The sequence below is a fragment of the Puma concolor genome, chromosome C1 (genome assembly GCF_028749965.1).
Source record: "Puma concolor isolate L17-30 chromosome C1, mPumCon1.1.hap2, whole genome shotgun sequence".
In the NCBI taxonomy this organism is placed as follows: domain Eukaryota; kingdom Metazoa; phylum Chordata; class Mammalia; order Carnivora; family Felidae; genus Puma; species Puma concolor.
Genome location: NC_141674.1, coordinates 16,717,379 through 16,729,679, shown reverse-complemented (window position 1 = coordinate 16,729,679; position 12,301 = coordinate 16,717,379). Strand labels below are relative to the sequence as shown.

At 60.7% G+C, this 12,301-nt stretch overlaps 1 protein-coding gene across 1 annotated transcript in view; it reads right to left on the bottom strand.

Moving 5' to 3' along the window:
- Window positions 1-310: 310 nt before the first annotated feature.
- EPHA8 (EPH receptor A8) overlaps window positions 311-12,301 on the bottom strand; it is a 35,918-nt gene continuing 23,927 nt past the window's right edge. Inside the window, exons 6-17 of the mRNA XM_086715986.1 lie at window positions 9,465-9,589; window positions 9,225-9,387; window positions 7,906-7,999; window positions 6,872-6,936; window positions 5,877-6,041; window positions 5,501-5,686; window positions 5,132-5,193; window positions 4,445-4,654; window positions 3,393-3,542; window positions 3,110-3,300; window positions 2,485-2,658; window positions 311-2,342 (exon numbers count right to left, since the gene is read on the bottom strand). Coding sequence (XP_086572112.1) covers window positions 2,228-2,342; window positions 2,485-2,658; window positions 3,110-3,300; window positions 3,393-3,542; window positions 4,445-4,654; window positions 5,132-5,193; window positions 5,501-5,686; window positions 5,877-6,041; window positions 6,872-6,936; window positions 7,906-7,999; window positions 9,225-9,387; window positions 9,465-9,589 — 1,700 coding nt within the window. The 3' untranslated portion in view covers window positions 311-2,227. The remainder of the gene's footprint in view (window positions 2,343-2,484; window positions 2,659-3,109; window positions 3,301-3,392; window positions 3,543-4,444; window positions 4,655-5,131; window positions 5,194-5,500; window positions 5,687-5,876; window positions 6,042-6,871; window positions 6,937-7,905; window positions 8,000-9,224; window positions 9,388-9,464; window positions 9,590-12,301) is intronic.

The window sequence follows — 12,301 nt, the reverse complement described above, 5'->3', positions numbered from 1 at the left end:
CCATCTGCACATCTTGGGAGGGAGAATTTGGGGCCTGTAGGGGTGCTTCCTAGCAGAGCATGGGCTTTGGAGTTGGACAAGCCAGGGTTCCGACTCAGCTCCCCACAAACTTGACTTTATAGGCAAGTTGACTTCTGTAAGGCTCAGTCTCCCTATATCTAAAATGGGTGCATGAATCCTACCTCCCAAAATAGGTAAGACCAGAACAGAAAAAAACGTATGGAGTGCATACACTAGGTGCATAGCGTAGGCTGCTCTTCACCAGGTGACGTCAAGGTTGAAAGGACGGAAAAAAATGGGGGACACAGGCAAAGATGAGGCAGAATTTATTCTCATTGTGGGTACGTTCAAGACTCAGGATGAAGACCACAGAGAAGCAGATCCTGGGACCCCAAGGCTACCTCACGCTCGGGGCAGGGGCCACACTTTTGCAAGTGCCAGGCTCACTGTGTCCCCCTCGACGGTGAGGATCAGAGCCCAGGACCTGGGTGAGAGTGGGCTGGGGGTGGGAGGAAGACAGGGTCCTCCCCGGATCGTGTTCTGACCATGTTTCCGACTTCCATAGGAAGAAAGAACAGCTCGGCTATATAGTAATATAATATATAGAGGTGCAGAGAGCTGGCCGCGGCACCTAGGCGGGGCTGAGACTCCCCAAATTATTGCAGGAGGGAGGGGGGACTCAGTGCTGGTGTCTCTGCGGAACAGCTGTGCTGGCTAGGGGGAGGGCTGGGCTGGGGGTGGGGAGCTGGGTTTGCCCCTCCCTCTGGGGCCGGCAGGGGGCCCAAGGCATCCTGCCTGGTGGGGTTCCTTGGGCCCTGCCTGCCAAGCTTCCCCTGGGATGGTGCTTTCTCACCCTGGGTGCTTTTTATGTGCTTTGAAGACCATTTTTGCATTGTCAGGAGTGAGGAAAAAATATTCTGACATGGTAGAAAAAAGATATTTACATACCCTGGTGGGCCGTAAAAGGGAGGGTCAGTTTGGGGATGGGGGAGCTCCTGAAGCCCCCTCTTACCCACGGCTGTCAGTGTGAGATGGGGGGGTGGGGGGGTAGAGCGCTGGGCTGGGAGTCAGGTGGCCTCAGCTCTGAAACTTGGTTGCTGTGTGACCTTGGACAAGGCACAACCCCCCTCTAGGCCTTGGTCTCCCCAGGTGGTACGAGAGGGGTGGACAGGGGGCTGAAAAGCTGGGATCTTATGGCCCCTGATCCTAGGATGGGGACACAGACCAGGGCCGGGCAGTGAGAGGTTGGCAGAGGGTCTTCCAAGTGAGGAGCCCTGGGCCAGGGAGGGGCATCAGAGCCCAGAGGGAAGTTCATGGCCCCTGGCCCCTGACCAGGCAGCCAAGCCCAGCTGAGGGCACCTGGCATACTCTGCAGTGATGCCTACACGGTAGGTGGCCAGAGGGGCTGGCCGGGAACCCTGTTTTCCTGTCGAAGCAGCGGTGGGAGCCAGGTGGAGGCTGCAGGCGGCCCCTCACCAGCTAGAGGGAGGGCGCAGACCTGAGATACAGCCGGGAGGGGGCTCACCCGGGCGGAGACAAGGGTGGGCCTCGTGCTGGTGCAGTTCCAAAGCGGTCCCTACTCCCTGCCTCCAGGTGTAGGGGGAGGTGGGCATGGGCCTCTCCCTCATCCCTGTGGGTGCTGGGGCCTGGGTCCATGCTCAGTGGGCAGTGTCACACGGGTCACAGGCCCGTGACACATGTCCTCATTCATGACGTGCCATCCATGGTCACACACGTATGCCCCCCACCAAATTGGATAAGCACGCACACCACAGGCACACGTCCGTGCTTGGATCTGATGGGTGGACACACACACATGATCACAAATGTTCACAAGGGCTCCCAGGACCTCATGAAAACAACCCCTACAGCATGTGAACACACACACACACACACACACACACACTCTCTCTCTCTCAGAGGCAAGTGAGTGATGTCTCTGTTAGGCTCAGTGTCACTGAGGCCTTAGCTGGGGACAGATGTCCCAGCCACGCTGGGCACCAAATGCCGCTTCCCAGGCAGCCTGACTCCGGCTAACACCAGGTCCTGGGGCGGAGCTCTTGGCCTCCCTGGCACCTGAGAGGAGGGACCAGAGGCTGGGAGCTGCCCGACCTCCGGCCAACCCTGCAAGTCCTCTGATGGCCGACATGACCCGGCACAAGTCCTCTGGTGGCCGACATGACTTGGGGCCACTTTTAGTTGCTGCCCGGGCCCCACCAGCCTCGGGTCAGAGGTGCCGACGGGGCCCCTGGGTGCTGGTCAGCTGGGCCCTCATGGTCTGGATGCTGCCCAGGATCTTCTTCTGGTGGCCCATGAGGGTGATGCCCAGGGCACGCACGTCCCTGTGAAGGAAGGGCGGTGCTGACCGGGTTGGCCTGGGAGGCCAGGTCCCCCTTCCCTGGAGCTGCCAGCCTGCCTCTGGTCTCCTGCCCTCTCCCCCTGTCCCCACCCCCACGGGCACCACCACCCGGCCCCTCCACTCACTGAGCGTTCATACGCAGCACCATGCCCAGGGAGGAGTAACCGCCGGCAGCAAAGTGGTCCCGGTAGCGGCCCATGCGGATGGAGTCCAGCCAGTCCCCGACGGTGAGGCCCCCGCCGCCGCCCCCGCCCCCACGGAGGTCAAAGCAGCTCTGGGCAAAGGCAGGGGGCGGGCACCTGAGGCACAGGGGTCCTTGGTAAGTGGCCTGCCAGGGCCTCTGCCTCCCTCAGGGACCCTCGCACTAGCCGCCCTCGGCCTCCATCCAGGCTCAGCAGTAGGCAAAGGGTCTGAGAAGCTCGCCCCCAGGCTGCAAGGAGAGGGCTGAGGAAGGCCCAGACAGGGCAGGGGTCAGAGGCCCAGGAAGCTCAGAGGTCAAGGGTTCAGGCAGGACAGCAGTCAGGGGCCCAGGCAGGACAGGGGTCAAGGGCCCAGGCAGAATAGCCGTCAGGTAAGGCAGGGATCAGGGGTCCAGACTTGACAGGGGTCAGGAGCCTAAGCAGCGCAGGGGTTTGAGGCCCAGGTTGGGTGAGGTCCAGATGCCAGGGCTTACACTAAGTCTGAGCCTTATCTCAGGAAATACTGGGAGGGCAGCTGGGCTTGGGCAGAGCTGGGGTGGGCACCAGGCACCTGTTGACAGTGGCCGTGGCCCTGAGACTCTCAGGGCTCCGGATGAGGGCATCGAGGACACTGACAATCTGGGAAAAGCGAGGCCGCTGGGCCCTGTCCTTGTGCCAGCAATCGAGCATGAGCTGGTGCAGGGCGCGCGGGCAGCCCATGGGCGCAGGCAGGCGGTACCCCTCCTCCACGGAGCTGATGACCTGGGGTGGGGGCAAGCACAGTGCTGGGCTGGAGGCCGTCCCTCCCTCCAAGGCCCCCAACGGCCCCTGCCCAGCCAGCGTCCCGCACTCACGTCACGGTTTGTCATGTTCCAGTAGGGCCTCTCCCCATAGGCCAGCACCTCCCACATGACCACACCGAAACTCCACACATCGCTGGCCGAGGAGAAGGTCCGGAAGGCGATGGCTTCGGGTGCCGTCCAGCGGATCGGGATCTTGCCTCCCTGCAAGGCACACAGGAGTGCTGAGGGCCTCTCCCCAACCCGCAGTGGGGAGCTAAGCACTGGGTCCAGGCTGGGAAACTGGCAGTCCAGGAGGGGAGACACGGCCTCCACCTTCCTAGAGCACCTGTTCTGGTCCGGGAGACCTGCACACACAGCTGTCGTGAAGACTGAGCGAAGGAAGTGTGTGGCGGGCCTGGAACATAGTAGGTGCTCAGTAAGTATCAGTCAACAGGCTGATGCCTAAGCAAGAGACCAAGCCCACGGAATGTGGCTTGCTCATCACCCTAACTGCTCTTCCTTTCTTTCCTTCTTCTTGGGTTGGGTTTTTTGGGTTTGGGGTTTTAGTGTGTTTTTTGTTTTTGTTTTTTTGTTTTGTTTGTTTTTGTCACAAAATCCTTTCTCTAAGTGAAACTTCATTAGGACGCTCAGTGGGTGAGACCTAAGGGAAGGTTCTCGCTGAGGCAGGGTGGGGGGCCTGGGTCCCTGCCCACTCAGCCTCCTGCCTTGAAGGCGGCCCCCAGGGTACCTCTAGAGAAACCCACAGCTCTATGGAACACGTTCTGAAAACGCTAGTTTCTAGCCAATCCTTGCAGACAGCTCTGGAGTGGATTTGTGATTCAGGGAGACGCCACCCCTCCCCAAATCTCCCAGAGAGTGAGTGACGACGGGGAGACCAGCCCTGGTGTCTGCCCAGGCCACCCAGGGGTACAGAAAGGGTGGGAATGGCGGCTCGCATTTCCCAGAGGGGGAAACAGCTGCAGAGAAGAGGTAGGATGTGCCCCAGATTGAAGGCAACCCTGACACTTCCAACTTCACTTGACTACGTGTGAGGAGACCCCACCCCCACCCCCTGCCACCTTGCCCCTCCCCGGGCCTCCTGGGAAGGGGTGTGGACTGCGCACCGTGGTGGTGTAGGCCGCGTCGGGGTCGTCCTCCAGCACCCGGGAGAGCCCGAAGTCAGACACCTTGCAGACCAGGTTGCTGTCAACCAGCACGTTGCGGGCGGCCAGGTCTCGGTGGATGTAGCCCAGGTCTGAGAGGTAGCGCATGCCGGCACCTACACCTCTGAGCATGCCCACCAGCTGAATGATGGTGAACTGCCCATCGTGAGTCTGTAGGGGGACACGGCTGGGCTTCAGGAAGGCTCTGGGCAGTTTGCGAAGTATAGGTGGGGCTCTGATGACTTCCCACCCATTTTGCAGAAGGAGAAACAGAGGCCCAGAGAGGTTAAGCCCTGAGCCTGAACGCTCAGCAAATAAACGGTAGGGTGGGGGCTGGGAGTCTAGCGATTTCCACCGCACCCACCATGCCTTCCAGCTGGCTGGAGCCCTGGGTCCCCGCAGAGGCACCCCTCTGAGCCTGTGTGCAGGGCAGAGGACCCGTGCGGCAGAGGGACCTTCATGAGATGGGGCCCTGAAAGGTAATTTGATTGGCTGACCCTTAAGACCCCTCCCCATGCCTCACTCCCCTTCCCCAGGTCCACTGGGTCCAAGTTCCTGAGGGTGTTTGGAGGCCTCACATGATCTCCCAACACCCAGACTGAACTTCCCTCCCCCCAGCCCATGTGGAAGGACAGGTGGGGCACGCACCCTCAGGAAGGCATCCAGGGAGCCGTTCTCCATGTACTCAGTCACGATCATTGCCAGGCGGCCTGGGGAGGGACAGAGGCAGGGGTGGCTCTTGGTGGGGGGATCACACCTGCTGATCGGAGACCCCAGGAACATGCCCCCTCTGAGAGCTGCCAGGAGGTGGGCCAGCACTTGACAGCTTCAGAAAGTCTAGGGTTCCCCCTGGGGTCCCGGACTCTGGGCCCCCTCCCAACCAAGTCATCCAGGGACCTGAACCAGGGGGACGGGGCAGGGCAGGGGCAGAGCACGGCAGTCCAGGGATGGACCCAGACTCCTGGTCCTGGGCAGGAGGGGCCCTTCAGGGTGAGGCTGGCCTCGCCTGGCACCTACCACGGGTGACGACACCTTCAAGGCGGATGATATTGGGGTGGTCAAACTGACCCATGATGGATGCCTCGCTCAGAAAGTCCCGCCGCTGTCTCTCTGTGTAGCCGGCTTTGAGGGCCTTGATGGCCACAGGCACGTCCTGCTGCCCTGGCACCCGCAGCCGCCCGTAGCAGACTTCTCCCGACTCTCCTGTGGATCCCGAGCAGGGCAGGCAGGGGAGGGCTATGGGACCCTCCTCTCCACACCTGGTCCCTGGCACGCCCCCTGCCCCACATGTCTGCCGTACGGGCTCCTTGGTTCCCCTCTCCCTCTGCCCTGGGTGCCCCTGCCCCGGGCACCCCTCTGTGCTGTCCCCACCTTCACAACCCCCGAGGCTCACCAGAGCCGATAATTTTCTCGATGTGGATCCTGGAGGCTTCAATCTCTCTGGTGAAACCGCGGCCCGCCCGGCCTGGCTCCTCATAGTTATGGGGTTCTGCATAGAACTGGGGCTCTGGGATCTTCCCTGGGGGATGGTGCAGGGGCAGGAAGACAGGTGGGGGTGCTGAGGGACCAGGAAAGAAGGGCCATCAGGAGGGTGCAGGAGACTTTCTTTCGCAGCGTTCTATGGGCCTGGGAGAGGTCTGGGGTGGGGGCTGGAGGGTAAGGAGCATCCCTGGGTATCTCAGGATGTGGCGGCAAACAGTAGGTGCCTAATACGTGCTTACCGAGCGATAACAGGGTCTCTGTGGAGGAGCTATGGGGTCTCTAGAGGACACTGGGGTTTCCAGTGAGTTCTGACTATACCTGCTGTTAGGTTTTCTGGGGTCACTGTAGAGTCTTTAAGGTCTTTCTAAATCGCTCTGGGGTAGAAACCTAGCAAAAATGTTTTCGTCACAAAGGCCAATTTTGATTCACAGTAGTTCTCTAGAAGACTGTGTTAAGGAGGATTCTGATGTTGCATTCAGCTCAGTGAGAATCAGTACCATAAGTAATAATGTCTACCATGGGCGCAGAAGTGCAGTACGGAGGTAGGCTTTCTCCTAACTATCCTTGTTTTCTGGGGCCTCTGCAGGGTCCTGAGAGAGCTCTCAATAGCACAGGTTCTTATCCAAGAGCCTATGATGCCCCCCTGCCCCCCACCGGTGTGCAGAATTGTGCGTGAGCGCACAAACTTGTGCGTTTCCCTGGGCGGAGGGTTTCTAGCCTTCTCAGCGGGGTCTGCAAACCCAATAAAGGGAAGCAGCACCTGAGGCCTCAGGTCTCTACGACCTCGCTGTCTTTCCCTGGGGCTCTGCTCTTCCCTGTGGGCCCTTGCTCCTTCCCACCCGTGCCCTCCCCGGGCCGGTGCTGGTTCCCACTGTGACCCCACGTCCCTGGGTCCCCCGCACTCACCCTGCCCGTTCTGATACTGCATCTTCTCGTCAGAGTCCTGGAAGGCCTTGCTGTAGCCACAGTGCCTGTGGAGGACGGCCCTAGCCTCAGCCCTGACCCCGTGCAGGGCCAGAACGCCTCCCTTCCAGCTCCTTCCCCTTCGGGGTCAGCCCCTGCAGAGGGGAGTCCCTGCCCTCCGGCTCTCGACCCGGCTGGACCGTGACATCTTTGACAATTACAACTTGCGAAGTCAAGCGCACTCGGCCCGCACAGCAGTCTATGCGTTATCAGCCCCGTTTTACACGAAACCACCCTTGGTGGGGTGGCCGGGAGGCGAGGCCTCGGGTGTCTACCACACTGTGTGACCTTGGCAAGCCCCCTCCCTCCCCTGGGCCTGTGTCTCCAGGAAAGAGGACGATGCTTCCAATCCTCACTGCCTGTGACAGGAAGTACACAAGCGTCCTCATCGCTACCTCCCTCTGCGATGGAGTCAGAGAGAGAACAACGGCTTCATTTTTGGCGGATCTGGGGTCCCGTCCCAGCTCTGACATCTACTTGGTGGAAGAGGCCTAACGTCCCTGGTCCCCAACTAGCTCCCCTGCAACACAAGACCAGGATCTCCACATCACAGGCTTAAACAAGGTGGTCACCCGAAGCGATGGCCACCCCATGGACTGCATGGGAGCGCAATTCCAAGCCAGGGGCCCCGATAAGGTCCCTCGGGAAAGACGGACCTGGGTGAACAGGGAAAAGAGGAGGGTCCGGGACAAGCCCGGGGTCCTCTAGCCTTTCGAGGTTGTTCAGAGACGAGGGGCTAGCAGAGAGGAAGAAGGCAGGCCAGAGAGGCGAGCAGAAAATGGGGGATGTGCGGGGCATGCGGGGGAGGGGGGCGGGTAGCGGGCAAGACAAAGTGAAGGAGGAAAGAAGAGCAGGTTTATATGAGGAACCTGCCCGCAGGCACAAGGGGAACGCTGGCTTGGTGGGGCTCGGCACGGGCTGGGGACACAGGGCTCCAGAGGAGGGGCTTGGGGTGGCTGGGGGCAGCGACCACACACCTCTTTTTGCAGATAAGCAGGAGCAGAAGCACCACCAGACCCGTGATGAGCGTCAGGCAGATCCAGACAATGGTCCTGGTGTCATAGCGGGGCCCTGCAGAGGAGGAAAGCGGGGTGGGGCACCAGCCTTTCAGGCCCGGGGGCCTGGTGGCTCTTCCGGGCTCGGTGGGCAGCGTCCTCAGCTGTGAGTCAGCCCAGAGTCCGGTCACAGGCCACCTCCCTCTCTGCCCCCACCCTCCACTAAGCTTCCCTTTCAAGACCCTGCTCACCCATGCTTCCTGGCTTCCCGCCCCGGTGCCACCACTTCCTGGGGCTCTGTGAGCTGCAGAGAATCACTAGACTTGTCTGAGCCTCAGTTTCCTCAGCTGTAACGGGCCTGTCCTGCCTGATACTCAAACAGTAACAAAGCCGAATGTGCTGAGAGGTGCGGGTTTCACTCCCAATTACAGGGCAATCCCAGGGTCATCTTGTGTTTAGACAAGAAAGGTGTGGCTCAGAGAACTCAGGGAACTTACTCAGGGTCACACAGTAAATGGGACCGAGCCAGGCAGGATTCCTATCTGGCACAGGAGTGCCAAGGCAGTGCCAGTGGAAGGGGGTCATGAACTCAGCCTTGAACCTTTCTATCCCAGTACCACCCCGGGGAGGGTACCCGAGTGTAGAGCTGAGAAAGGACCCCAAGCAGCTGGAGACAGGGGCAGGGCGTTTCCAAGCCTGAAGGTGCCTCAGAATCACCCCGAGGGCTTACTAAACGCTGCATTGCTGGGCCCTGACCCCAGGGTTTCTGATTCAGAAGGTCTGGTGTGGGGCCTGAGAACCAGCATTTCTGTACCTTCCGGGTGATGCTGCTGCTGATCCCAGACTACGCTGTGGGAACCACAGTTCTGGAGGCTGGGGGCAGGAGGATGCTGCGGAAGGGGCACAGAACTCGTCCCCAGACTGACCAGGCTTAAATCCTGCCTTGCTGGGTGACCTCGGACGATTCATTTTACTGCTTTGATCCTCATTTTCCTCATCTGTGAAATGGGGATGTGGATAACGGCAACGCACTAGAGGGCCTCTGGGACGGTTATAAGGTGACCGTGCTGGTAAAGGGCGCCATGCCGCCTGCACATCACACCGATACTCAGGAAAAGCCAGTGGCAGATGGGGCGTTATCAGCTCTGTCCCTTCAGGCAAGTAACCTCCCTTCTCTGAGCCTCAGGCTTTCCCCTGTGAAAACGCCAACCCAGCACAGGCACCCGCTCAGCACATCCCCCTCCTCTCACCCCCCACGGCCCCTGGCCTGGCCCAGCTCCCTCGTCTTCCCCTGCACTCACGGGGTTTCCCAGTCTCCACCTCCATGGCCTGGCTGAAGCGGCCGCAGCCTGCAGAGGTGCGGGCTCGGACCTGGAACATGTAGCGGGTGCCCGGCTTGAGGCCCGACACGGTGGCCCTGGTGGTGACGGCCTTGAGGGTGGAGTAGCTCTGCATCTCCTTGTCCTGCCCATGAGAGGGGTGGTCGGCCAAGGGTCCTCCCGCCTGCTTCCCCTCCCCCCTCCTCCCTTCCCTGCTGGTACCTTCTCGTAGTACTTGATCTCATACTCCAGGATGATGCCATTGGGTTGCTCTGGCTCCTGCCACAGCAGGGAGACGCTGGTCTGGCCCGCCCGCTCCTGGCGGATCACCACCACCTGGGACGGGGCTGGGGGCGGGAGGCCAGCCTCGGTCAGATGGGAGGGTGGGTGATAATGGAGCCCGGCCTCTGTCCCAGGGACCCTGGCTTGGGCCGTGTTCACCTTGCCAACAGTCCTGCCCCGGCCCTAGGCCAGCCGGCACCCTCCAATCCTCCTAGCAAATCACCGGCTGCCGCTCCGGTCGGTCACCCGGGGTCGGCACAGCCTGGCTGCGGTCCAGGGGTCTAGGACGCTGGGGTTGGCTTGACCCAGAGGAGGCCTGACTAGTCCAGCTTTCACTGCCTCCACCTCCCCGCTGGCCAGGCCCATCCACTGGCAGCGTGCTGGAGCCCTGCCAGCCTCATCCGACAGACACCCTCGTCCACGTGGGGCCCCACCACCCGATGCCTCCCACCCCGAGCCCAAGGCCTGGAGTGGAGCAGGATCTCAGGGGTGCCTGAGGAGGAAGAAGAAAAGGAGAAGGAAGGGAGGGGCAGGACGGAAGGAAGCAGCGTCCTCACCGCCTGCGCTTGGAGAGTGTGACTGCAGCAGCTCTGACACTCAGGGGAAGGACCTGAGCTGAGCCCATCTGAGCTCAAGCATTCCTGTGTCACACTAGGTCCCCAGTGCACCCCCGTTACTCACTGACTGAGCCTTTCAGTCCCTCCCTCCCTCCTGCGTTCGGTGTAGTTACCCCTGATGTGAGTCTGCTGGGAAGCACCAGATACAGACCCCACGGCAGCCAAGCTGACTCTCGGCCCCACACCTCCAGGCTCCCCCAGCTGCCCCCGGCTGCCCCCCAAGCCCAGTTCTTGCTCCCTATCAGGGCATCCTGTCTCCCCTGAGCTCCCTGAAGGGAGGGACTACGCACAGCAGGTGCCCAATAAATCCTGCTGGGTGGCTTTGACGTGACAAATTAAGAAGTCCAGAGTGAAGTTGGAGAGTGTGGCACAGGGGGCCCCCCACCAGCCTGGGAATCAGGCCCGGGTTCACAACCCGGCCTTCTCTTGCTGGCTGGGACCGATACCATCTGGGGGGTGGGGGGCACTTTCCCCAACCAGAAAGAGAAGCTAGAAGCACCACCAGCCAGGAGGAGGTGAGGATCAGATAAGACCATCGTGGTGCCATCTGTATGTGGGCGCCTCTTAAAAACCAAAGAACTTCCAAGGCCAGAGGTCCCGTGTGAGTGGAGCAGACACAGGGGGACAGAGCGCAGAGGTGGAAGGAAAACAGGGTGGGGTCACCTGAGGGCTCCAGGAGGAGGTGGCTGCCGAGAAGACAGAGTGGGAGGGAGAGTGGGGAAGGGGAGAGGTGGGAGGGAGGAGGGAGAGGGGAGAAGGAGGACAGAGCGGGGAGGGGCCAGCATTCTGTGAGGCTAGACCTCACCCATTTGCTCAGGGCTGTTGTCTGCCCTGGCCCCCTCAGGATTTCCTGAATGCCTTCCCCACATGCCTTGTGGTCCGCTAGGACCTGGGGTTCCTGTAGTGACCACGGCAGCCCTCGAAGAGCTTATGATCTATGACAGAGGCAGAAAGCAAGAAGGTAAACCGATGTGCAGTCACAGGTTGGTGAAGTGCCATGAGGGACAGAAGGCACTGCGTGTGATGGAGGGAACGTTGTGTGCAGGGGCCAGGTGGAGTCAGGCCATTTCAGCTGGGGGTGGTCAGAGTGGGCCTCCCCAAGGCAGGGGTGACAGTGGAACTGAGGACTGAAGGAGCCAGCCACTGGACATCACAGGGAGGGGCCTGTCGCTCAGAAAGAGAGGTAAAGCCAAGGCCCAAGGCAGGGCGGGGCAGGGCAGGGGGAAGCCAGGGTGGCTGCAAGAGAGGGAGCTGGGTAAAAGTGGGCAGGCGAGGCTGGAGAAGGTGGGTAGGGTGGGTGGCATGGGTGTCCCTCGGCCCTGGGAGGATCGGAATGGGATCTGAGCTCAGGCTGAAGCTGGTAAAGGGCTCGTGTATGACCGGGCCTCGCTTACATTTGGAAAGCTCATTCAGGACGCAGTGAGAGAAGGCGTCACGGGGCGAGGGGAAGGGGGCCCCTGTGGTTGCCCACACAGCACACGCTGGGGGTGTGGACAGTGCTGTGGACTGAATTGTGTCCCCCTCCCAAATTCATATATTGCAGCCCTAACCCCCAACCTGGTAGTCTTTGTACGTAGGGTCTTAGGGAGATAATTAGGTACAGAGGGGGTCATGCAGGTGAGACTCTCATGATGGGATCAGTGCCTTTATAAGAAAAGCCACCAGACACTTCTCTCTTTCTCTGCCTTGTGAGGACACAGCAAGAGGGCAGCTGTCCACGAGCCGGGAAGAGGGTTCTCACTAGAAACCAAACCGGCCAGCATCTTGATCTTGGACTTCCAGCCTCAAGAACCGTGAGCAAAAACCTCCAGGGTTTAAGCCCCCAACCTACGGTATTTTGCTACGACGGCCAGAGCTGAGTAAGGCAGATGCACTGGAAGGACTCTGAGGGGGCGGTGGTCACCTGAAGTGAGGCCCGGTGGGGCGGGGCCGGCGGGTGGTGGAGGAGGGAGGGAGGGAGGGAGGGAGAGTCAGGCTGACAATGGGGTGTGGGGCTCCAGCATCCCCCTGAACAGTGGTGCCGTGTCCTGAGATGGGGGGCCTCTGGGAGGTGCAGGTCTGGGGGTGCTGTGTGGCTAAAACACATCCAAGTGGGGGCGGGAGCAGGCAGCTAGGCCTCAGGGGAGAGGTCCGTGCTGGTACATTTGTGGGATGTCACAC